Here is a 27,604-nt window from a genome sequence, read left to right on the forward strand (position 1 = left end):
CACCCAGCAGACATCGGTTCATGACACTAAAACCATCAGAAAGTGCATTTTTAATAGCCAACATGGGATATTGAACCCCTGCATGATCTGCAGAGCATGACTTTGTGTTTGTTTTACAGAGCGCGCGTTCAGTCACCTTATAGACAGATGATCCCCTCTGACTATTGCCAATAATGAACTCCTCCTTGTGCAGGTGAAACAGAAAGTTTCTCACGTCAGTTTCTGTGAGGTCACGGCCATTTCATATGCCAACTTCTTTGGAACGACAGGCCAAAGTTCTCAATCGCAAATCTTCTTCCAGGGAAGTATGGCGCGGTGGTGGGGTGGCGGCCACTTTATTGCTGGTTCGCGTTTTTGTTGTTGTTCGTGTAAATATGTGTCGTGGTATTATCGGTAATGTTCCTAGTATTACCTTTCTAAAAAGATTCTTAATATGAAAAAATATCAGCCATTTCTCAAACTAAATGTGGGTGGTCGATTGATAATTGACATCACGCTTGCGATACCAGCTATAACATCGTGATTGGCTGTCGCCTCCAAATGAATTATTTGACATTGAAAACATTCAGACCCTTCGATCATGACATCAATATTGATCTCTGTATTTTTATTGTAATTCTCTGTATGTTTATAAGACCTCATCGATCAAGGCCAGCGATGGCTTGCGTGGTACCAGTGCACTGGCTGAAACGGCCCGACTCTGCCATCTGGTGGACAGTGCCGACCGAGTCCTTTCGCTACTGGTGGACTCGGGCGCAAGTTTAGCCCCCCGCCATTACATTATTGGCAGACGCCAATCCAGAGCGACGTACAGCTAATTAGACTTCGCAGGAGACAATCCTCCCCTGGAGAAATGCAGGGTTAAGGGCCTTGTTCAAGGGCCCAACGGCTGGGAGGATTGTATTTTGGCTACACCGGGGGGTCGAACTACCGACCTTGTGGGTCCCAGTCATGTACCTTAACCACTACGCTAATGTGCTAAATGTTTTTAAAAATGGCCTTGCCTATTTCTGGATGTTCACTTGAACAAACGCAAGTTCCATGTTTCAATGTTTCCTAATCAGACAGCACTGATGACAGAACATAGAAATGTTATAATAGTATCAAATTTATTCACTGTAAAATGTGTCTTTTTTTCTACAGCATTAGATACCAGAACAGATTTTGGATTAAAAACAAAAGAAAAATCCTTCCTCCTGTCTCTCAATACTGGAGATCAGGAAAGCTTGGTGGGTTCTAAAACATTCACAGAGAAAACACTTCAAGGCCTTCAAATCCTGATGCTGGTTTTGGGGAAAGAGGACACCTCCTGAGAGGTATGTGAACCTATCGTACGGTGGCACGTCAACACGATCGCTCACTGGAGGAAAGGACCAGGCCTTTGGAGTGGTGTGTGTTCCAGCAAAGCTCCAGGAACTGCGGGACTGTGCGGTCAGAGTTTTAACATTAAATGGAGTGTATATCCGCTGATCACATTAACAATAACAAATTAATAACAGAACACGGGCTGGTGAGTGTAAAGAGCTTTGGTCGGAGTTGCAGTGGTTAGTGTGGATTAATGGTCGGGTCATATATATATATATATATATATATACATACAAAAGCCAACAATGGTCATAGGTGACCTCAGTGGGCACCAATAAGAATGGGACGTACTGGAACACGCAAGCTAGCGCTGAGCCAATCATGAGTGAACATGTTGGGCTTGGTGAGGGCGTAAGAAGGCTGGTCACTGGTTTCCCTCCAGCAGAGCGAGTGTGACAGCACACCAGGCAGGCCACAGTATTCCATAGTAAAGATGCCCTGAAAAAAGCATTCACATAACAGCTCTGAATTAATGTACTTTCCTATGAGCAAGAAAGAAACCAAGAAAAACAGCTCATACATTCCTCCCATCAACAAAAACTTTAAGCTTTACAAAAGATTTAATTTATAAATCTATAGTGTCGTAAGTCTGTTATCTTTATGTTATATACAAGAATGTAAATCTTTACAGGTATGAAAAAAATAATTTTGTACATAAAAGCATAAATGATTCGAAGTCCGTGGTGCCATTTGGCTACTTTACATACACATATATCCCGTCATTTCTGCCAGTGAAACGTTCCCGTTTTTTCAAGTGGTCTCTCAAACAGCACCTCTCATTCCAGGAACTCCCAGTGCAGAGACGGATTCAGACACACAGGCCTGAGGAGAGCGTTAATTTTCCACTTAGTGCCCTTTCCTGCTTCATCCTGTAACTATCATGCAGAACAGAACTACATTTCCCATGATTCACTGCATGAAGTCAATACACTGCAGTATGCTTGGAAAGCAGAAACAGAAGTAAAGAAAAATAATAAAATAAAAGTCGTCAAATTCCTGAACAGATCTCTAAATGAATGCTTGGATTCACGATGAGATTTTGCAATGAGATACAACAAAACTATTGAAACTGCATTTGTCTGATTGTTCTTTGTTGATTTGTATTAAGGAATGAGGCAATCAATATAAAAAACAAAACACCCAATTCACGATCAAACTACAGCTTTCAAGAGGTCACTACACTTTATAGAGATTGGTAGGAACTGGAGTTTGTAATTCAATTTGCTACATTCCAATGCCAATTCTTAACAAATTTTGCTCATTGCCAAACAATTCAAACAACCACTTCCAGCCATTTACTCTAAATATTGTGTTCTCTTCCCAGCTTGGAAAGTTGGATGTGTCATTGAAAAAGAACAGTTCTGATATGGAACTTCCCAAGGCCCAGGCTGTTGATAAAGAAGTGGCCTTCCTAGCGTATAAAACCCACAGGGGAGAGCAGCGACTCAACCCAGGCGGCCATTTTGTGATTAAACCCATCTGCGGAACAGTGCTCTGGAAAAGGGCTGGAATACAGGGGGTGCGTAGAATGAATGTCTCGCTCTGCGTGACCGTTTCTACCACGACCATGAAAATGTCACAGTTCTGATTCTGTTTGGCTATTTTATGTGGTTTAAGAGGGTAAATAATGACTTTGTGAAAGGCTTCCCAGTCCATTAGAATGTGGAATGTTTTAACTGGGCAGATGAATGCTATCGAAGCTGGATGAAGAGGAATGCTTAAAACTGAAGGGAACTGCTGTCAAACAGCACCCTCTAGTGCTCAGGAATATTCACTACAACTTATCGCCATCCCATACCGCTGGTGAAATCACCCGCCACCATCCCCCGAGCTTAAGGCTGATTGAATGACAAGTGAGAGCGGCTAACGGAACGACCTGGCAGCAGGGTAATGTCATGGAACTGGGAGGTTGCAGGTATGAACCCCAGGCGGGGCAGTGCCACTGAAACTTTGGGAAAGATGCTTAGCCTGACCCGCCTCAGTGAGCACCCAAGCGGTGTCAAGGGAAGGTATGTATGAAACGCGAGACGCATAAGCCTCTCTCTGGAGGATGGGATAAGGAACGGGAGAGAACATCGATCCCCCGGAGAGAGCTGAAGTGAAGCCAGGCTACGCAGCGGTCGTCTCGAACCCGTTGCCACAGAGGGCCGTGTGCGTGCGAATTAACACTGCCATAACTGATTCCCATTACTCAGTCAGCCATATGCATTTAACTGAATTAAAGCACAGAATACAAGCAGCGATTGCTATTTAGACAATACAAATAACACATTTTATATACACTATGTGCAAACCTTAAGGCCCTAATTCAGCAAATAATTGAGCTAATTATACACTCAGTGAGCACTTTATTATTTTTTTAGACTTAAGTTGTCTGCTGCTGTAACCTATCCAATTAGAGGTTTGACATGTTGTGTTTTCAGAGATACTCTTCTGCATACCACTGTTGTATTGTGTGGTTATTTGCATTACTGTCACCTTCCTGTCAGCTTTGACCAGTCTGGCCCTTCTCTGACCTCTCGTTAACAATGCAGAACTGCTGTTCATGGGATGTTTTTTGTTTTCCGCACCATACTCTGCGAACTCTAGAGACTCTTGTGCGTGAAAATCCCAGGAGATCAGCAGTTTCTCAAACCACCCTGTCTGGCACCAACGATCATTCCACAGTCAAAGCCACTGAGATCACGTTTCGTTCCCCATTCTGATGGTTGATGTAAACTTTAACTGAAGCTCCTGACTCGTATCTGCATGATTTCATGCATTGCACTGCTTCCACACAACTGGCTGATTAGATAATTGCATGGATAAGTAGGTGTACATATGTTCCTAATGAAGTGCTCAGTGAGTGTGTAATTAAGATCTGAGGCTGGAATAAAAACCGGCATACACACAGCCCTCCGTGGGATTGAGTTTGAAATAACTGCTGTAAGGATACGCTGTGGCCTTCTCCCATCAGACAGGCGAAGCTTAGTAGGGCTGGGGACTGGTTGGCACTTGCATGGGAGATTTCCTCCCCTGCAGGAAGGGGAGTTGGCACTTGGTCATGGAGATCAGATAACATTGATCCAATGACATGAAAAAAGAAACTACGCAAAACCATCTCCCCAACCCTAGCTGATTGACTGCACAATCTCCTGCATTGTATATCTGCCATTATCCTCCATGATGTCACAGTCGAAGTCCTGCGGCTGTTCTTCCCACATGAATGACAGCTCAAAAATAAGACCCAATACAAGATGGCCGCTGGTACAGGGCTTGGAGAGGCTGCGAGAGACCTCGCCAAGTCCCTAAAAAGGAATGATGTGGAAGACCTGAATGGAGAGATGGAGGAGTGTCCTCCAGCCCTGACCTGAGATCAGCTTGAGCTTCTTTTGCACAAGGGGGTTTGGGAGAGGGTTAGCATTCAGTTAGCTGATCCCAGATCAGTGCTTGGGGGTTTGGTCTAGCACTCGGTTGGTCTGGTCTCAGATCAGTAGCTTTTTTCTTGTTTTCTACGTTTACAAACAGCGCTCAGACTGCTGCAGTGAGATATAAAAAATAAAGACTCTATAGACAGCTTTGCATCGAGGGTCAGTGGAGGGTCACTGTTTGTAAACGGCCTGGGTCAGGAGGGTCGCAGAAGGTCAAGTTGGAGGGGCTAGGGTCTAGACCAGGGGCTCTTTCCAAACTCTTTTTTTTTTTTTCCTACTCCCAGCTCCACTCATCGGGAGAGGCAAGAAGTGGCAGGGAATATGGAGGAACTGAGAAAACATGTTACAGATGTGGCAGATGGATCCACAGGTCAATCATTTATACATCACGCTTTCCAAAAACATACTTCCAAGGATACACTGATGTTTTCTTGCTTGACACTTTTCTTTCTTGAAAGATTGGGAGTTCCTAACTTCTACTTTTCGCTCCTCGAAGAAACATTTAATGGGTTGAAAGGTCCTCATAGATGGTACAACCTCGATCGATTTCCAGATCAAGAGTAAAAAAAAATCAGTGACTGGAATGAGCCTGAAGACTCTGAGGCCAAGTAATCAGCATTCATGCCCAGCCCCTCCCTGCCAACCGCGACCGCAGTTCCACCCCATGCCTCCGGAGGGCGAGCTACAGGTAGGTGTCCTGCTCTGCGCTGCTGACGCTCTGGGTGGAGCCGGCGAGGGCCGTGTCTTTGCGGAGGGGCGGGGCCTCGCTGTGTACGTGGTAAAGGGGTGCGTGCTCCGTGTTTTCCATTCCCTTCTCCCTCTCCGGCTCCTTCTCCTCCTTCCCGTCCCGGACCGAGGAGGGGGCCGGGGGGTACTCCACGATGATGGTGGGCTTCTGCCTAAGGTCCTGCCGGCTGGGTGGCTCGGCGTCCATGATGGCGCGGGCGCCGTGCATTCTGGGAGGGGACTTGCAGCTCAGCTCGCCGTGCGTCTCCTTCCAGCGACGCAGCTGGGAGTGGTGCTCCTTCTCGATGTCGCGCTCCGACACGGGCAACTCCAGCACCTGGGGGAGAGGGAGACATTAGCTCAGGAGAGTGGCCGTCTGGCAGTCAGTGTTACCAGTTCGTTCCGCCCGCCCTGGGTGTGTCCAAGTGTCCCTGAGCAAGACACCTAAACCTCAATAGCTCCCAACGAGCTGGTCCGTGCCTTGCATTACAGCCAGTCGCCACTGGTGTGTGTGTTAACGGGTTAACTGTAAAGCGCTTTGGATAAAAGCGCTATATAAATGCAGTCAATTTACCATTTAGGAGGAGAGGCGAGAAGGGTTGTGGAAGGAGAAGGGGAGAAGAGTGTGAGAGAAAGATAAGGAGGAAAGAAAGAGTAACTGTCCGTGAAGTTAGAGGGGAAAGAAGAGATAAGCAGCTTCTATTCCACTCGAGTTCCGAGTCGCATTAAAAACCGGCACACTTGGCTGCCTGGCAGACTGCCCTGTTTGACTTCAATAACGGCAGAACTTTGAAGATAAAAGTCCCATCAATTTCAGCCAGCAAGTGTGTGGTCTGCCTACGGTGTCGATAATACGTAAATGAACCACTGGGTGGCAGCAAAGCCACAATTTTGCCATGAACATTGATCGAGGGTTGGGATGATCTGAAACGCCCCTCACTAACGGCAGGTTCTGTTCATTCTCGGTCAAGAACATGATGGAAAAATCATGGAAACATCCGGTGAGAAACTGAGGCCGGCCTTTTACAGGGAGATAATTCATTCCTAAACAGATGAGTCAGACTCGGCAAGAGGTTCAAACACTTTCAGTTTCATCTCTCTCTCTCTCAATTCATCCACAGAACGAGAGGAAGAATGAGACTGCAGCCACACCCAGAGCTACTTTTCACACACACAGCTATACCAGTTGTGTGAGTCTGCCCTGGATTTCTCAGTTAAGTATACCTGAGAGGACACAGTGTTCAACGATGGAAAAAAGGCAGCAGGTGGGTGCGTACCTCCCGGACCAGGAAGCTCTCCTGCATGTAGCGAGGCTCGATGGCCCGAAGCAGCTCCATGGTCTCGTACTGCCCCGGGCACTTCTTCAGCTTCTCCTGAGATCCCAGCATGCACTTCAGCAGCACCAGGCCCACCCGGAATATGATCTTTACACCTGAGGGAAGGGAATGGGACAGGAGTCATCCAGGAGCTCTGCGAGTGCAGTGCAGCCCTGCTAGGTGAGTGTGTGTGTGTGTGTGTGTGTGTGTGTGAGTGAGTGTGTGTGTGAGAGTGTGTGCGTGTGTGTGAGAGACTGTGTGTGTGTGTGTGTGTGCGTGTGTGTGAGAGACTGTGTGTGTGTGTGTGTGTGTGTGCGTGTGAGTGTGAGTGTGTGAGTGAGTGTGTGAGTGTGAGTGTGTGTGTGTGTGAGTGTGAGTGTGAGTGTGAGTGTGAGTGTGAGTGTGAGTGTGAGTGTGTGAGTGTGTGTGAGTGTGAGTATGTGTGTGTGTGAGTGTGTGTGAGAGAGACTGTGTGTGCGTGTGTGTGTGTGTGTGTGTGTGTGTAAGTGAGTGTGCGACAGCGCGTGTGTGCGTGAGTGTGTGTGTGTGTGAGAGAGACTGTGTGTGTGAGTGTGTGAGTGAGAGAGACTGTGTGTGTGAGTGTGTGTGTGAGAGAGCATGTGTGTGTGTGTGTGTGTGTGTGTGAGAGAGCCAGTGTGTGTGTGTGTGAGTGTGTGTGTGAGAGAGCATGTGTGTGTGTGTGTGTGTGTGTGTGTGTGAGAGAGCCAGTGTGTGTGTGTGTGTGTGTGTGTGTGTGTGAGAGAGCCAGTGTGTGTGTGTGTGTGTGTGTGTGTGTGTGTGACAGCATGTGTGTATTCATGTGCCTGCGGGCAGACCTCACCGTCGCAGAAGAACATGTCCCAGATGCGCAGCACCGAGGCCCAGGGCAGGGTGCGGGAGAAGGCGCACATGAACCACTCCGTCATGTACAGGATGGGGTCCATCTTGTGCTTCTTCAGGTGCCGGTGTGCCAGGGGAGAGATGCGCCGCAGCAGGGCAAACAGGATCTCCCCATCCAGCTGGATCGCCTCCTACAGGAGCACAGAGGAATTACACCCTGCCACAAACTCGCTCACTCAAACATGTTCAGTCACTCAGAGTAAAGAACACCATCTCACTCAATCAAACACATACACACACTCACTCAAACACGTTCAGTCACTCAGAGTAAAGAACACTATCTCACTCAAACACATACACACAATCACTCAAACATGCTCAGTCACACTCTCACACATTGCCACACCTGATGAGCTAACGCCATCTTTCCTCCCCTCTTATCTTCACTCCATCTCTGTAAACAGTTCCTTCCCTTCCGCTCTTTCACTCTTCATTCCGTTATCTGCCTGCTTTCATTTATTCACAATGAGTCTCATCTCTCTCTCTCCCTCTCTCCCACAGAGACTGTAAGGTCTAGTCTTACTGCCAAACCAAATCAGTTCTGAGAATAAGAGAGAAATGATGCTGCAGCTACAGCTACAATTAACACTCATTACAATTCGACTGATAACTCCAATTTGGGCGTCTTTTTCCAGACCGCGAGAATCATGCTACGACAACATTCATACCCAGCAACACATCCCAAGTCGCCAAGAAAGCTCTTTACAGTGCATGATAAAAAGTTGTTGTTGGAATATACACAATAAAGATACGTCATGTCAATCTGCGATCATTAAAACAACAATACAGGGTAATTGGACTGCCAAACAGAGCAACTGTACTGATATTTACACACAGCCCCCTGTTCACATCTTCTCATGCCCCATGCACACTCCTCCGGAGATACTATGACAGGAGACTTGTCATGTGCTAGCTTTAGGTGTCACACTCCTAATAATGAATGGTAGCAAACTGGGAATAAATTACAGGTGCTATTTAATCTGGCATAAAACCGATTCGAAATATTTAGTCTCCATTTTTTCTTCTTTATGGATCAATGTATGCTTAATCATGAGGCGTAACAACTAATATTTATCCAGCCAAAAAGGCAGCAATTAAATATTTTAGAAGACCACAACGTACAGCCTCTCATTTTATCCTCATTAGGACCTGAGTCGCCAAGTGCAACAGATGTCACAAAATGCAACGCTAGCACCACTGAATGGCATTCCGCTATCATCCATTGTATTTGCTCCTGTTGGCTTCTCTCTTATCAACGTATCTCTGGTTCCTCACATTACTGGTCAGAGCCAACACTGAAGGTCAGGGGTCAGAGGTCATCCTTACCAGGCCTGCACTGTAGTATCCGGGTAAGTACTTCTCACAGATCTGGACCAAACCCCAGAAAGCATCCTATCAAAAGGATAAGAAACAAAATGGGCTTTTTCCACAAAGTGCTGTACAGTTCTGTATCTGTGGTATGTACAAGCAATAGCATTATGTTATAGCTCTTGTTGCTTACAAACACAATAATTATGTTTAGAAATATGATAACACTCTAGTTATGATGTAAAAAGTTTACATTTTAATTACTAACAAGATGTGGTAAATCTGGTCACGTGATCATGATTAAAGTATCACCTCAAGCTCATTTTGAGGAGGCAGGGAAAAAGCCTTGGTACATGTGTATCTGGGATGCGCGTGTCCAGTACGCTGAACGGGTGTATGTGTAGTGTGTCGTAATGCTATAACAGTGGCCTGAAGGGGGCGCTCTCACCTCCACAGGCATGTGCATGAGCAACACAGCAGCGATAGGAGCCTGGGCCTGACAGTAACCCTCCTCTGGTCTGTACAGGGTGTAGGCCTTCAGCACACTGAACAGGTCCTTCTGCCTGCAACACACACACACACACTGTACAGGGTGTAGGCCTTCAGCACACTGAACAGGTCCTTCTGCCTGTAACACACACAAGGCAGTAACACACATACTCTCTCAGACACACTCACACACTCACACACTCACACACTCACACACTCACACACTCACACACTCACACACTCACACACTCACACACTCACACACACAGGCTCCAGCCCTACTCACCCGTGTCCCCCCCGGGCCACGAACATCTCGTGGAAGGGGAACTGCCTGTGCAGGTCCCTCTCAATCACATCCAGCCACTTAGGGTCCCCAGCCTGACTGTCCAGCTCCTGAGACACGGACACACACATTAACAGCCATCACAGCACATAAATACAACCAACAACACAGCTCCTAAGCGCCACACACACACACACACAGCCATCACAGCACAGAAATACAACCACAAACAGCTTCTGAGACACAAACACACACACGCACACACACACCACAACACACATGAACATCACAATGAATACATACAATAAAGACATCAGCACGGCTTATTGCCTACACCTTCTTCAGTGTATTTATGGACGTCAGTCAGGAAAAGACTGAACAGTTGGGTATGTTTACCTTAAGTGCAGACATAGGCATATTTGCCCAGTTAAACACTAACTGAGGGGCATATTCACTGGGCTCACTGAGGGATTGAGTTACTGGGTTAGCTCAGTCTAACCTGGAGAGCTGGCCCTGTGCTGTGAAGAGCAGGGGAAAACTGCGTAGACAGCGTTATTCTGCCAGCTCGTTTCAGAGTGGGTGGTGCTGGGTGGGGGTGCTTCTTATCACACACACACACAAGTACACTCACACACACACACACACACTTACAAGGATACACACGGATACACACACACACACACAAGGAAGCAGGAAAGCTGCCCTTTTCCTGCATAATTAGAATGGCCGTACTCCACATCAGGTAAAGCTCTCCAAGTGCTGGAAACACTATACTACAGAGGACCTGTAACAGAGCTGACATTATGCTGCCCAGGAGTACTTAGCATTTCAATATAAAGGTTAAAATAAACGTTACTGCTCTGGAGAGAGAACATTAGGAAGGAGAGAGTGGGGTTACGGAGGTGAGGAGAAAGATATGATAAAAATGAGAGAGGAGAGAGGGGTTATGGATCTGAGGAGTGAGGAGAGAGATAGCGTTACAGAGTTGAGGTGTGAGAGAGAGGAGGACAGAGAGAGGGGAATGGTTTACAGGTTTGGGTTGAGGCACTGACCTGGAACTTTCCCTGGTTCTGTTCCCTCTTCACCTTCCCCCCGGAGAGGTACAGCCACGCCCGTCCCCGCAGCGAGGGGGGGATGCCCTTCTGACACCTCAGCTTCACCTGGAGAGAGAAGGTTCAGAGTCACACTCACAAACCTTCACCAGAGTTCAAGATGGCAAACATTGGCAAACTTTCGCCAACATATTGAAACCTTTTTCTGTTCGCCACAAATGTTAACTAACGTTGAACAAAAAAATAATTTGGCTGTTATAATTCACTTTCATCAATGTAATTAGTTCTTACCTTTAAAAATAAGGTTGGGATCCATTTGTATTAAAAAAGTATTGGTGGAAAACTAAATGGAATGTTCATTTAAAATAATTCAACAGTAACCGTTTTTTTTTTTTTTTTTTTTTTTTAAAGATATTTTTTAGGCCTTTTTCAGCTTTATTGGACAGTATATAGTATAGAGAGACAGGAAGAATGGGAGCGAGAGAGAGGGGAAGACATGCGACAAATGTCGGAAGGTCGGATTCGAACCGCCGACGTCGCGGCTCGCAATGAGCATGCGGTCAGTGCGCCACCGAGACACCCCAACAGTAACCGTTTTCACTGGAAACATTCACCGTGAATGTTCGCGGTCTTGAACACACACAAGGGTCACACGCCTTCATCTGGAGAGGGGGGGGGGGGGGCTAACAACCACACCTTTCTGGTCGCCATGTTGCACCACAGGAATGGTATAACACATTTAAACTGCCAAAATAAATCTATTTTTCCAAATCCCGCTTCCAGAGACATAGGAGAGTCTGAGAGAGTGTGATGGAGGGAGTTAAGAGAGGGAAGGAAGGAGAGAAAGAGGCTTGAAGGGCATGATGAGGCCAAAGGCCATTTCCACCAGATGGGGGGTCACTGTGAGGTCAGCCAAAGGGTCACTGGTAGGTCAGTGCAGTGTTTGAGTCGGCAGAGACAGGAGAGCGCACCGAACCCCATGACCGACACTGCACTGTCAACATCAGGACGTCCCGACCTCAAGAACAAAGGGCCGAGCGTATACATCTGACTCTGCAAAAGACATGTGACCAGCACACGACCAGGCAACCTTGAGCCAGAGAGTAGTAAACATAAAGGTTCAGCACTTTCCCCTCCCGGCCAGTCAGCCGACAGGGAGCCGTCGCCAAGGACGACCAGAGTGCAGAAATTCCTTATGAATGCTGAATAACAGAAAGGAAAAACAATCAAATACTTAAACAAATTGTTCCTGTTACACTGTAGCCTACGTTTGTCAATGACAAATATAATCGACATGAATTTACAGAATAGCCATATGGTAACCAAGCCATTGGATATTAACAATCGTCTTTGAAAAAGTGTCAAATAATGTCACTGATAAGTATTCCACTTCATGAAATCACATAGGTCAACGGTTATTCATATGCAATAGACGGTTCAGCCTTCTACGTTTCCAGTGTACTGTGGCTTGATTCACTTCTGTCTCTACAGTTTCTGTTGTATATTTTCTGCCACCATTCATTTTGGCGACTGCCGCAGCCGCACAGCAACCTGCTGGATGCGGTGTGAAATGGAGCCGTGTGTGTGTGTGTGTGTGTGTGTGTGTGTGTGAAGGTGAGAGATAATGGTGAATGCTGAAAGTGAGACAGAAACTTTATAAACGTGAGAAAGTTCTCTTACAGTAGAGGGTGTGTCTTCATCTTCATTAAGTAGTTAAGTTTGCGTATTTGCCGGTTACGATTGGATAGGGATGTTTCTTCAATAAGAAATGAAAAGTAGCCCGCCCCCCCCTCCTCCGCAGCTCCAGGCACAGCAGAGTGACCTTACACCGGATTCCCCCCCACCCAAATATCGGCCCATAGCAAAGATAGCGGCTTCCTCCACACCGCATGACTTGGCACGTTCTCTCTTCCTCTCTGCAGTTGTGGCAGTTTTGGGGGCAGCCTGTAGTCTTGAGGCTAAGGTACTTGACTGGGACTGGGTTGGTGGTTCAAGCCCCCCAGAGTAGCCACGATAAGATCCGCAAAGCTGTTGGGCCCTTGAGCAAGGCCCTTGAACTTGCATTGCTCCAGGGGGATTGTCCCCTGCTTAGTCTAATCAACTGCCTAGCCTAATCTAATCAAGTCACTTTGGATAAAAGCATCAGACAGCTAAATAATAAAAACATTTTTTTGACACTCAGCCTATTGTGCCTTAAAGCAGGGGCCCCAAACATCTCCATCCTTGGAGCAGGGGCCCCAAACATCTCCAGCCTTGGAGCAGGGGCCCCAAACATCTCCAGCCTCAGAGCAGGGGCCCCAAAACAACTCCAGCCATGGAGCAGGGGCCCCAAAACAACTCCAGCCTTAAAGCAGGAGCGCTCTAACCTCCTGTGCTGTGCCTTTGAGCAGGAGGGCCCCAAACACCAATATTTAGGAGAGGTGGAGACGCATCGAGGAGGGGGTGCCCCATGCAGAGGACGCTGCCGGGCAGAGCCTGTGGAGGGGTGGTGCCTACCGAGGGGCGGCATGACCTGTGTGCGGTGGCGGACTGACCTTTTTGTGTCTTTTGGCCATCCACTTGTCCCAGTGGTTGAGCATGTCCAACCACTTCACCTCCCGCTGCCTCAGCACCTCCGGCGGGACGTCCTCAGCCCTGGGGGAGGAGCAAGAGGAAGGTGAAGACCCTCAAGAGGCAGCTGAGAACCCCTGTGTCCGAGCTGGCAGCGCGTACAGGAAGGACACGGCAGGCAGCCGTACAGCCACCGTCCGTTCCGTTGAGAACGCTCAGTGACCTCTGGGATAGTCCGAGTGTGGAGAAAGAGCTGTGGCAGCCAAAGTAGAAACAGCCACAGCCACATTAAAACTAGGATATCTTGTTCTGCCATGCTGTGAAACCTCTGTACACCACTGAACACATGTATAGAACAATTTGTTTCCCTGTAAAACATGAGAAATTAAGAGCTGTAGACGCATTAGTGTGGGTGCAGATTAAACAGAATAGATTAAACCCCATTTAAAAAGTGGAATAGTCCACCTTAGCTATACTGGTAACTGCAATGGGACTGTACCATGTTAGATAATAGGAGTGTTACAGGTATGGAAGGATGTATGATATTAGGATGGTTGGAAGTGTTTTATAAACAAAACCAGAGTATCAGAGCTACATTTTTCTAGAAAAGTTGATTAAGGACATAACCATGCAGGTCTAAATGCGCCAAAAATGGCCAAATTTAATTTTCCATGGGTTATAACTCAGCTAACATTATTTGTAATGTGTTCATCTTTAGACAAGAGGGAGTACTCAGAGATTACTAATTTACAAATATAATTATGCTAAAAATGTTTAAATGTTTACATTTTTCAGGTATTTCTAGGGCCAGATATCTCTAAAACGAAAGTAGATGCATGTTTTCAGATGTCAGATATGTTTAAACACTCAGTGAGCACTTTATTAGGTATTCATTAAACTTCTTTTCTAGACTTATTGGTCTTCTGCTGCTGTAACCTATCCACTTAAGAGGTTTGACACGTTGTATGTTCAGAGATGCTCTTCTGCATACCACTGTTGTAATGTGTGGTTATTTGCGTTACTGTCACCTTCCTGTCAGGTTCGACCAGTCTGGCCATTCTCCTCTGACCTCTCTCATTAACAAGGCGCTTCTGTCTGCAGAACTGCTGCTCACTGGATCTTTTCTGTTTTTAGCCCCATTCTCTGCAAACTATAGAGACTGTTGAGCATGAAAATCCCAGGAGATCAGCAGTTTCTGAGATACTCAAACCAAATCACATTTCTTCCCTATTCTGACATTTGGTCTGAAAAACAGCTGAACCTCTTGACAAAGTCTGCATGCTTTCATGCATTTCGTTGCTGCCACATGATTAAAAATGTGTATGAACAAGCTGGTGTAGAGGTCTACTTATTAAAGTGATGACTGAGTATATAAATAGAAAATTACCTCTAGATACTAATTATTAAAGACTTTTCCTTACAAAGTTATGGACCTCTACAAAACTATTCATTGCACCCTGGCAGAACAGAGCAAATAAAGAAAAATCTAAAATTCTCAAGAGTTCTATAACTTATCATTATCTATCAACACACAGAAAAACATCCAAGAATCCAAAATATCTTGGATGTGGATTCTAAGTATGATCTTGCCTATATGTTCAATTAGACAATGAACATAATGGCATGGATTGTAACTTTTACCATGCTGAAATGTGTATCTGACTGTTCTTTATTTTCCAGTGGATAAATGCAGCTTATATTGATAATATGAAAAGAGACCAATACTGCATACACACATACCACTAACTGAGTCAATACCAAACACAATTATGCAGTCAAAACACAAACAAATACAGGCTAGACTAACCTACCATGTGAGCATCCCCAATTGTACAATTAAGGTCTTTGCAGGCAGGAGCACAGAGTGTTATTAGAGGGTGACACACAGACGGCAAGGCTGCTATGCGCCTGGTCTGCTCCCCCGGACCTGAGGACCTACGGTCTTTCTCCATCTCAGGACAAGGCAAGGAGAGCAATGCTAATGCTGTCCCTAACTGCTATCACTGATATGCACACGCACACAGTTGTAAACGCCCATCCAATCATACGCGCGCACACACACACACACACACACACACACACACACACACACACACACACACACACACACACACACACACAATAATATAAAGATATATATATATAAACTCAAACAGGCTTTAGGCACATTGACATACAGCACACACACACACACACACACACACACACACACACACACACACAGGCACACAGGCACACAGGCACACAGCAGAGGCGCACACAAAAAAGCACACAAATAAACACGCACACACAGAGGTGCACACACTCACACAAAACACACCCACAAACACACATACATACCACACACACACAGTAGAGGCATGCACACTGACAACACACACACACACACACACACACACACACACACACACACCACACAGCAGACACTTTCTGTGAGCAGTCTCAAAGGTACGTCACGCTAAGCCGATAATAAGCCTCAGCTAATCCCACAGGAGAGAGAGGACTGTCATAATTAATGAGGACCAGACGCTGAGGGCCCAGACAGGCACTTTCTTAAAAAGGAAAATTAATAAGATGGGAGTGATCCAATTATGTCCTAACCTCAGCGGCATTACTGTTGCTAAATGGAGATTCCTGGAGCCCAGACAGGAAAGAAACCGTAACATCATCTCTGGAGGGAGAGAGGAACAGAAACAGTAACATCATCTCTGGAGGGAGAGAGGAACAGAAACGGCGACTCTGTCGGGGAGAGAGGAACAGAAACGGCGACTCTGTCGGGGAGAGAGGAACAGAAACGGCGACTCTGTCGGGGAGAGAGGAACAGAAACGGCGACTCTGTCGGGGAGAGAGGAACAGAAACGGCGACTCTGTCGGGGAGAGAGGAACAGAAACGGCGACTCTGTCGGGGAGAGAGGAACAGAAACGGCGACTCTGTCGGGGAGAGAGGAACAGAAACGGCGACTCTGTCGGGGAGAGAGGAACAGAAACGGCGACTCTGTCGGGAGAGAGGAACAGAAACAGTGACTCTGTCGGGGAGAGAGGAACAGAAACAGTGACTCTGTCGGGGAGAGAGGAACAGAAACAGTGACTCTGTCGGGGAGAGAGGAACAGAAACAGTGACTCTGTCGGGGAGAGAGGAACAGAAACAGTGACTCTGTCGGGGAGAGAGGAACAGAAACAGTGACTGTTAGAGAAGAGAAACAGACCGAAACACTAGAGGAAGCGCACAGGACAGTAAAACAGGAAAGGGGTCAGAGAACAGAATATCCGCCTGTTCAAGACTCAAAGTGACACTCACATGCAAGCACGTACACACACACACACACACACACACACACACACATACACACACATACACACACACAAACACACACAGAAGTGTTAGCTGTTCCCTGAATGTGTTACATGTTATAGCCAGAGCCAGTGACACTTCATCCATGAACCTGCTTTATACACACAAGAGTTTCCATCAGATGCAGTGTGGGTTTAGCTGCCCTGAAATGGCCTTTATCGCACATTAATCCGTAACTCAGGCAGTGAGTGCTGGACAGCCCTGGACCTGCGTGTGGCCCCGGACCTGCGTGTGGCCCCGGACCTGCGTGTGGCCCCGGACCTGCGTGTGGCCCTGAACAGTTCTTTCAGAAATCAGAGGCCAGGGTCAGCTTCTGTGCTGAGTGTCTGAAGCGTTAGTGTGGAAAGAACGAGCTGTCCTTCACTGTTCAAATGCCAATGCCGACAACTCCTCGAGATTCACCTTTTCCTAAATTCAGTCAATTCTTCATAGCCATATGAACAAAAAAGATATTATGAAATTATAATACATGTGTTTTTTTTTCATCCACTACTTAGAAAATTAGATTTTACATCATTGTGCACCAGTGGCCAGGGTATGAAATTACCTTTTTTTCACAGGGCTTTTTTTGCCCCCCTTAAATGATTTGAGGGCTTTTTTTTGGGTTAATTAAGACGTTATGATGAAAGATTATTAAACATGCCTTCACAAACTGCACAATATTCATTTAAATTAAGCGCCGCTCATATTTCCTGGAAATGACTTGCACAGTAGTAAAAAATCTTTAAAGTCAATTGAACACTCAGGATCTTATAGCACTGTGCTGGTTCTGAGACTGTCAAAAGGCATAACGATTTTCAGAATCTATTCACAGTTCATTGCATTCAAATAAGAACTAATACAGAAACACATGACAGGTGAAATGTTAATATCTGGAAGCAACGAATTGGCGTGTTCTGACCGAGTTATCATGTACTCATTTCGGGAAAGATCAGTGTTCTGCCCACCTTGGTTCCTCCAGCACCTAGCAGTATTCAACCAAGCCCCCGACAAACACAATAATCAGGCAGGATCTCTTTTTTCACAAACGTTCCTACAGTACAGCTTCTGTAGTAATACAAGTACTGAATGCAAAAGCTTCCATGATGAGATAACATTTGTCAGTAACCAAAAAAAGTTAGTCGGTCCAGTTCCACTTCTGCGCTGCGACAGAAAAGGGTCAACCTATATATATTCTGTCACATAGCCTGCTCGCCCTTAGTTATATCAGGGTGCGGCTAATCCAGGCTCGCCTGGTCTTTAACCACGCCCTCCCTCTTCGGCTGCTGGGAATGTGCCCTGAGCATCCCCACACCAGTCCAGCAGTCTCTGACTTATTCTGAAGGAATGGAAGTCGCCCTCCCCACCTTCCTTTCTAGTATGGTTAACGGACAAGACATCAGTCACACGGAGGGAAACTCAGGTTTCGGAGAACAAACTCACTAAAAGAATTCTCAGCTATCTGGGACCCATTTCTCGCCTACCTTGACGAGGTCAGAGGGTGATGTGTGAGTCACCCAGCTATTCCCCCTTGGCCTTCTTACGTGACCCAACACACAACATGCTTAATAAGCACGTAAGCACTTCACTCGGCTGGTAGCCTTATGTGTGTGTGTGTGTGTGTGTGTGTGTGAGTGTATATATGTATACACATTTATAGTTTATTGTATTTTCAATACTTTTCATTTACTGTATCCATGTGCCTATGTGTATATATGCCTGTATGTATGTAGGTGCACACACGTATACTTGTATGCATGTGGGTGCACGTGGGTATGTAGGTGCAGATGTACATGTTCTCTTTTTATCTATTTATGAATTGTTTATAATTTTATATTCCTAACTTCCCAGTGTCTGAGCTTGTTTGTTGTATGTGTTGTTTATATGAAAACTACAAAATAAAATATTGGAAAAAAAACAAAAACAAAAAAAAAACGTCATGTCCCACATGTCCTCCCAGTGATGGAAACATCCACAGCAGCTCCTCTCACACTAGCCATTTTCGCCGTCTCCAGGCAAGCTTTACAACACGATAACATCACCCTCCTCCCACCCCCAGTTTAATTTCCAGGACTTCACTTGAGTGATCCACATTATTGTGTGGTGAGGGAACTTTTCTCCCTCATGTAGGTGGCTTTTTATCAGGCTTCGTCGTGGTTATGAGAAACCGCTCAATGTTGACAGTAGCTAGCCTAAATCATCCTTCCACAGCATCTCAGCAGACTCAGGGTACAATTGTATGCAGTGTAGTCAGAACCTATTCAGACCCCATCACTTTTTGCACAGTTTGTGTTGTGTTAAATTTCAAATGGATGCACAATTTCAGATCCTTTCAAGCTCAGTCAGATTGGATGGAAAGAGTCTGTGGACATTTTGGCACAGATTTTCTATGGGATTTAAGTCTGGGCTTTGGCTGGGCCACTCAAGGACAGTCAATAAAGCCACTACAGCTTTGTCTCGGCTGTATGTTTCAGGTCGTTGTTGTGCTGAAAGGTGAACTGTCACCCCAGTCTGAGGTCGTGTGCACTCTGCAGCAGGTTTTCTTTGTTATTACAGGTTATTGAGTTGCAATATAAAAATATAAAAAGGCACTTTTTGTACCTTTACTTCTGAGAGTGTACACAGAGGTAGCATCGAGGCGCGCAGTGGCACTGCTCAATTTCTGGTGCCACTGCTAGTATTTGTATTTTTTTCAGCTATGCTTTGAGGCAAATGAGCCAACTGCCACAGAATATCTTTGTTGATACAATCACAAATCACCACAATCACCACTGCTAGAAAAAAACCGAAATAAATTTAAATGGCTCGACTAAACTAAACTGAGTATGAAGCTCAAATTTTCTGGAATTTTATATCTCATCATCGTCTGCCAACAGTCAGAAAAGTAATAAAACCATAGAGCTGGTGTGGTGCAACCTCCAGGAGTCGGGACTGAACGGCCCGCAGAGGCATTACAGAGACCGCCAACGTCGAGCATGGCGCGAAGACGAGGCCAAAGCAAACAAACCTGTAATCCCACAACAAGCGATCGCTGTCTAATTACACACAACACCTCCGCCCCTGCCAGGGACACAAAGGGAGGTGGATCCAGACCGTTATGTAAACGTCCGTCACTGCGGCCGCCTCGGCCAGGGAAAGTCCTCCTACACACAAAAATGAGCCAGCACCAGCCAAAGACACCGAGGCGACTGTAGCTAGCTACCCCTAAATTACATCAGCTGTATACGCCCTCGCTAACGTGTAAAGCTAGCGCTAATTAATCATCTAATTAAGATAGATGCAGATAAATGGCCAGCGCTTGCTGGAAAAAGTCGGCAAAAGCCAGCGCTGTCCATACATGCACTTAGCGTTAGCATATGAGGAGACTGGGTCTGTAACATTATAAAGTGCTCCATATGAACAGAGCCGGGCCTTCCCCACTGTAGACCGCATGGCAGCCGGGGCGATGAACGCGTGATCCCCTTGCAGTTCATCGTCAGCCCAGCCAGCAGAACCACAGCCCTGTAACTACAACAGGAGAGGGGGGGGAGCGAACAGGGATCAGCTGACCGGTCTGAGGATGTTCCTCCCCGCACACTGGGAGGAGGACCGCAGGGCAGTGGCCAGGGAACCCAGCAGTAGATGAGACGCTTTAAACACTAGCAGAGGTCAGTTTCTCCCTGTTCCTGCGTTTCCTGGTGCGGTCCGGAGTGGAGGAGAGCAGCTGGGAACTGCAGCAGGCTCCTCCGGCCTCCGGCACAAGGCCCAGCCAGGCCGGGGAAAACAGGAAGTTCCAGGAGCTCGGCAGGACTTTGGCTCCGTTTCCAGCCTCCTCGCCCGCGGAAGGCCCTGCGCTGCGACTGGCCGAAATCCACAGGCTCTCTGATTAGTGGGGGCAGCAGTAGGCTGTAGTGGACTCTTTACTACTCACCAGATGAAATGTCCCGTTTTTCGTTATTGGCCATAAGAATACAGATTAATTATTAATAGATAATAATGATACTGCACCTGCATTGCTCACAACACTACAAACCAACACCACAACAACAATGTAAAGTCGTCAGAGTCTAAAGTACAGAGCTTAAAACTGTACACTTAAAAACAGAAACCAGCAAAAGGTTGAGGTTTTGACTGACAAGACACGAGAGACAGAAAGAGCATTCCAACGCAACACAAGTTCTGTAGAGGTTTTTTATTTTTTTATTTTAAGCCTTTGGCCAATGCAAATTCTATGAGCCTGTGACATTTAAACGCCCACCCTCCTCTGGACCGCACAGGCATGGAAACACAAGGCCATTATGGGCCCCAATGAAAGCTCTCCCCGTCACCCAGAGAACGGCACTCTTCCCTCAATGAGTTTCCAAGACCACGGTGAGAAGAGGGGCACGCCGGCCTAAACTCGACACGACCGGTGAAAGAACCGCTTGTTCCAGAACAAATCGCTCAGAGCAACAGCCGCGGAAGAGACCACGATGCTTTCGGAAAAAAGAGGAGAACGAGTGAGAGCGCGAGAGAGGGGAAAACTCCAGATCTCTCGCTGCCTGGAATAAAAAGGGCTGTATTGTAGTCAGCCAGGACTTCGCCCAACTAAACTCCACTAATTACATTAGGGACCACAAAGGATCTCTGGCAAGAGGAAGAGTGCAGACAGAAACAGAGAAGAAGACACAAAAAAGCCACACAATGAAATAAAATGATATCAGACATGGTATAAAAGTGCATTCCGAGGGACTTCCGTCACCCTCAGGCCCCAGTCTAGCATGCTGGGAAGGGGGATTTTTTGGGGTGGTTGGAGTAGCACAGAGTGTCTCAGTCTGACCCTCTAAGGCAGGAAAGCTTCTCCCAATGTCCCGAGAATCATAGGATGCATCAGCCCTCCAGATATGATATGCCCCACATTTTGGGTGATAAGTCCATGGGGACTTGGTTTTCAACTTGGGGACTTGGGGGTGGGGGGACACTTAAATAGAAGCTAAATAACTGTAATGTACTGTCTTACTACATTACATCCTGACAGTGAGTTCCCATTACACTACAGACTCCCACTTTTGGAACTACACATACAAACACAGAGAGATTAATTAAATCACACAAAATGGAAGCTGGAAGACCAAACACACAGGCACATTCAGAAACGAGCGCGGTCATTTCCCCGGCAGAGTGTGGGCCATGTCACTTCCTGTTTGCTAATGCCGGCCGGGCATCTCATAGGAAACGTTCTGCTGACCCAGATGTCATGTGACATGAGGGAAACGGGCAGTGTACGGCCCTCCAGGAAACCCCCGACAGCACGTTACTGTTCCTCTGTGTCCTGGCTTCGCCCGCTAAACTCTACACAGAAACCGAGACTACGCCAAACATAGGTGCTCCATTCTTCTACCGAGGAGAAATCGAGAAGCCGAACAGAAGGGGAAGGTGAAAGGAGGAACAGAGGACAAGCAAGGTGGATCCTGGGAAGACCGTTTAAAACACAGTTTAATGCAACAGGGGAAAAAGAGTGAGGTGGGCTGGAGAAAGTACTGAAGACCTGTTTTTCCCGTTGCATTAAATAGTGCGTTTTGCTCCGAGCTTTCCTCATTTCGGGCCAGGCCCCAGCGTGTAGTTTCCCGGGTAAGGAGTTTATGAACCCTTAGCCGTTTAACCTGCCACTAGGTTACACAACCCCGAAGACGGCGCCCTCAGGGTGTTCGGCCGGCCGGTTCAACTTGACAAACGGCCGGCGCAGATGTGCCCGAGCGCTCCCAGGAGACCGCGAGCGCACGGCGTGTTTCGTAAACAGAGCCGCGCTCGGTCGAGCGTGTTTTAAGAGGGGTGCCCTGCGCCAGCTCAGCAGGGCGTTCCGGCTGGAGCTCCGCGGGTAGTGCGAGTCTCTTTCGGCCATCTTGGCTCCAGGACCCGCTGCATCCCGCCGTCTCCTGCTTTGTGACGAAGCTGCTGGTGTACCAAAGGTTCCTGCGCCACCGCGGGCTCCCGTTTCTGCTGACGGCCGAACAAAGGAACCTCCCCGACAATGGATCACATCATGTTCCCGTTTAGCACACAGTCTCACCCAGAGTGACTGCTGAAAGCAACCGCTTAACGCATTCAATAGGGAAACATGATCAGCCCTCAGAAGGAGGATGAGTAACACCCTCGCAGGCAGAATCGGCCAGCCGCCTGTAGCGAGCATACTCCAAAGCATTGAGCCCCGTCCACTGCAAGTGACGAACGATAACTTTCCGTAAATCGTCTCTCGGCTATGTCATCAGCCAATTTTAACGCGACGCCCTGTAAATTCAGATGGATTTTGATTTGCCTGTCAGAGTTTTAGCGTTCAAAATCGCTGGACAAGATCACTCTGAAAGCGATCCCAACGATGTCGTTGGTCACTATCGTTGTCGTTTTAGTTGTGCTGTAGTTATCGTTCTTAGGGGAGGACCAGCCTTCATGGTTGATCCAGCAGAAGAGCGATCTTTCCCAGCACGGCTGATGCAGTGTGCGGTTGAAGGCTTCCAATGGGGGCCACACCGCGATGTGTAAACTCACCGTTGGGTGGGAAATGAGCCAGACAAACAGAACGGGGGACCTGCCAAGCTGTGACCCAATTCCAAAATTATGGATCCTGTACAGGGAGGGAAAGCCCGCCACACCAAGAGCTTTAACGTGATGAAGCAACAGGGTTAGCTCCCATACTGTCAATCATCGTCTTCATTAAGAAATAACTCATATCTTAAAGGTACAATAGGCAATTTCGGACTTCTAACGTTCACAGAGGAATAGCAGCAACAAACACCTTCAAACCACAACACTGAGGATGTTCCTCCCCTCAGCCTCTGAGCTGGAGTCTCGAGTCTCCAGAATGGTGCAGCTTAAACAATAGTACGGCTATAGAAATTCATCACAATTCCTATGCTAATTGAAGATATAGAAACCAGTAGTGTAGTTGACATATTTTGCATATGACAAAGTGTGGGACAAAGCAGTATTATCAGGGGCACACAAAATGATAGTGGTTATTTAATTGATATACAAATAATTAAATTAACTACCATGCCTGAGGCAACATTTTGCCAAAGCCTTTCTCAAGATGGCTGGAGAAAGGCTTTGCCAAAACCTCAGGTCTGGTGTGGTAGGTAATTGATATATCAATAAACAACATCAAATAAATAATTATATTTATGTGTGACTCATGTGACATAACATAAAACGCTTAGTTTATTATAATTCTGCACATTGTGCTGGTTGGAATCTTTCTGTTTGGCTTGCTGAGCATGAATTATTTAAACTCAAAGGCCACAACATGCGGAACTGTAATCTTAAAGTAAACTTAAACGGAACTGTAAATAAATAACTGTGACGCATAAAACAACGTTGGGTGTGTTTTAACTAAGGAATATCTTTCATATAAATAATTGAGAAATAATCATCGGCTGTGACATCGTAATTTCCACGATGGCATTTGGCAGACTCTTATTGTTCACGAGTCTGAGTCGAGTCTCAAGTCGTTTTAGGACAAGTCCAAGTCGAGTCTGGAGTCCGAGTATGTGTGACTTAAGTGCGAATCGAGTCCGAATCGCTGACTCGAGTCCCCATCTCTGGTACAGAGTGTCGGGCCATCAACTGTATATTTTGAAGGGATATTTTATTAGAAAGGGATTGTCATTGAAATGGTCTTGTAACAACGTTTTAACACGAAAATCTTATCTATTGTACCTTTAAGTAAAAACTAATTGATTTGTCCAACTGAGGGAGGGGCTGATGGCATATTATCTCCACCCATTTAGTCATTGGTAATAATGTGACCAATCAACACCCACGGAACCTGCTCTGCTCTGAGTGGAGAGCGGAAAATTACTCTGTTCATGAGCTGCAGAAAGTTTCTGCACACACTCACTCACAAACACAAACAAACACATACACGCAGGCACACACATACGCAAATGCACGTGCACACACACAAACTAAGGCGAACGCACACACTCGCACTCGCGCACACACACACACACACACACGGCAGCACAGGCAGGAAATCAGATAACAGTCCTCCATCTGTAGTGCCAGTCCTACCCAGGGCCAGAGACGATCAGAACAGAGCCTTCCCCAGGGACCAACTACGTTATCGCTCGTCGCAAGACTGCACACACAAAACAAACAACCCAGCATGCACGTGCCAACGCCTGCAAACAGCGCCGGGTCGTTTCTGCTTTACGCAGATGCGATATTTATCGGTCTTTAAACACGTTTTCAGAGTGACACACAGTATGCAGACACACACAGATTACAAGCAGGACTGACCACAACACCTTCGCAACACCGAAAATTGCAATACAGTAAAATTTGCATTCGTCCTGGCTAGGGAAATTAAGTACGATTTCCGTTCATCAAAATTGATAGCACTTTGCAGGTTGTGAATTCATCTTCTCAATGGATATGTACAGCAATAAAAATTCTTTAAACTTGCAAACCCTTAGACATGCATCTACGTGTAATACATGTGCATTTTGAATGGTGAAGCAGCGACCTATCGGTGAAAATTACAGATGTGAGTTTGCAACCAAATAATGCTGCCTCATAAATTGGTAATCAGACACCTGATCGGTGTGTGTGAATCCCAACACAGGGGGACGGGGGGCAATACCTGAAGTAACATAGCAACCCAGAATTTTGACAGTAAATACAAAATGCAAATATTTTAACATATGTATATACATACTACCAGTACAGCAAATACGATGTAGGTATTCTAGGCAACATATGATCATTGTTGATTTGTGGTTGTCATAACTATATTATTATTATTATTATTATTATTATTATTATTATTATTAGAGAGTCATAACGACATGAATGTATCAGTCTGTAGCTCCGGATTAAAAAATGTGAACAGTTTTCTCCCTGGCTGGCTGGCTGGCATACCAAGCACTACACCTCCATAAACACGATGAGTGGCCAGACAGGAAAGATTCATCGTAGATTACACTTATCTTCACATCAGTGACATGACTTACGACTCGCTGCTGCTTTGCTGCGCCCCTCCGATAAATCCGTATTTGTCGGTTTCCCTTTCAGTGCTGGCAAAGCCGTTGACTTCGGAGTCGGAGCCGAAGGAGTTGTCTTCAGGGTTAGACAGGCTCTCTGTGGTGCCGCGCAAGCTTCTGCCATCCACCGCCTGGAGACCATTTCCTTGTATCCGAGCCATAGCAGTTAGCTTGCCGTCAACGCAGTGTCATTAAACGTCTCCAGAGAAAACCAGTAGCTAGCCAATGTTGCGCTTTTCTGTGGACAGCAACCGATTTCCAGTATGCAACGTCAACTTGCAACACCTTGAGAAATAGTTTCTCAAGTCAAACGTCCAGCCTCCCGTCCCCGCATAGTGAAGGCAGAACTGGACTCAGATGTGGAAACTGAAAAAAACAACAACACAATGACAGCCTGTTGTTATAGCGAAGGGAACGGAATAGTGGTAATAGTGAACATTATCGCCACACATTAGCAAATGTAAAGGGATATCAAAGTCGCGATAAGGTTATCGTCTTGCTAGCTAAATAGCTAGCTAACTTCAATATTAGCGTTAGTTCATTCGAAGCGGTTACACAGATAGCTAACATCAAGTTATCAATACTTTAATTGGCTAAATCAACAACAGCTAACATTTGCTTGCTAGTTCACAATCAAAGCAAGGCCACATTAGGCTGACTGAATTAGCCAAGTTAGGTTCACGTTAAGTTAGCTACATGAAAAGTTGATCTCGTCCTGAAATTACTTGTCTCCAGAAATGACTATTTCGGGTAGTTGGCAAGTTACCTGGCTAGCTAACAATGACATAACAGGCTAAGCTATAAAACAACACCTTCCATTTATCCCAAGTTAGCCAAATAATATACTAACGTTACTAACGTTAGTTATTCGTAAACTTGCAAACCGGGTGATCTGCGACAGTCAACATGCAGTGAGGTAGCGATACATTTACGCTAGCAGCCATCAAGCACTGTGGTAGAAGGCGTTGTCATAACTTTTGACATAAGATTATCTGCGAGAAACTTTTCTTTAGCTAATCTAGCTAGAGCTAATGCGCCTTGTAATCAGTCGTACATTTGTGCGATTTCTCCAAACGTTGGCTGCTAATGGTATCCGTCTTGCCGACCAGTGAAACCCGTTCAAACACGCAGCATTAAACGATTACGAATGGGGGTGATATTATAAAAATATTATAAAATAACAAATTAATAAATTAGTCAGGCCTTCTAGTCACCAAGGAGAGCATGCCTAGCTAACGCTAGCCAGCAAGTTTCTCGTTTTTATAACCTTCCTAATTAGCAATCAAGCTAGCTAACAGTTTGCTACAGTAGTTCAACTAGCTATCTTCGACTGTTCCAAATTATTTCACTACCAAACTTAAGTTGGCTAGCGAACACTCAAAATACATACATATGAAGTAAACTGTTAACGTTACAGTGATTTAATGTCTTCGCCATACCAGAATGTAATATTCCTCCGATCTGTCATCTTCAAATATGGTCTTAATTTTGTTTACGGCTTCCAGCGCTGCATTTTCCACAAGCCATTTGGTCACACTGGCATGCAGGGGTCCTTGTACATGCGCAGTAGATCAGTCTGCGAGATCCGCCCGTGGTGGCTGTTGCAGCTTCAATGCAGGCGGTCAGGGTTGCCATTCTCTGAGAAGCTCGCAAACTCCAGTGGTTACTCGAGGTATTACAGTTTCGTAAGCCTCTGACGCCAAACGCGTTTTACCTTAGCACTCCAAAAGGTTGGTGAAAAACCTGGAAAAAACACACACCCGGGCATACTTTTCTTTCATTTAAACAGACAATGTGTTCGAAATAAAGTTATTTGATGTAAAAGATATTTCAAAATGTAGAACTTATTTGGTGACTACAACATTTACGAATGTTCAA

At 46.1% G+C, this 27,604-nt stretch overlaps 1 protein-coding gene across 2 annotated transcripts; it reads right to left on the minus strand.

Annotated features, from left to right (window-relative positions):
- Nucleotides 1-1,090: 1,090 nt before the first annotated feature.
- On the minus strand, nucleotides 1,091-27,308 carry LOC133142124 (TBC1 domain family member 10A-like). Of its 2 annotated transcripts, XM_061263126.1 has the most exons (10): nucleotides 27,166-27,308; nucleotides 25,697-26,092; nucleotides 13,384-13,483; nucleotides 10,850-10,957; nucleotides 9,801-9,907; nucleotides 9,474-9,588; nucleotides 9,044-9,109; nucleotides 7,659-7,848; nucleotides 6,779-6,933; nucleotides 1,091-5,838 (listed from the first exon to the last, which is right to left on the minus strand). In XM_061263126.1, exons 2-10 carry the CDS (start codon nucleotides 25,885-25,887, stop codon nucleotides 5,458-5,460), a joined length of 1,413 nt encoding a protein of 470 aa, XP_061119110.1. In that variant the 5' UTR covers nucleotides 25,888-26,092; nucleotides 27,166-27,308; the 3' UTR covers nucleotides 1,091-5,457. The 2 variants fall into 2 exon arrangements, with proteins under 2 accessions (XP_061119110.1, XP_061119111.1); XM_061263127.1 differs by lacking the exons at nucleotides 25,697-26,092; nucleotides 27,166-27,308 and adding an exon at nucleotides 15,211-15,349.
- Nucleotides 27,309-27,604: the final 296 nt, after the last annotated feature.

The sequence above is a fragment of the Conger conger genome, chromosome 12, assembly GCF_963514075.1.
Source record: "Conger conger chromosome 12, fConCon1.1, whole genome shotgun sequence".
In the NCBI taxonomy this organism is placed as follows: Eukaryota; Metazoa; Chordata; class Actinopteri; order Anguilliformes; family Congridae; genus Conger; species Conger conger.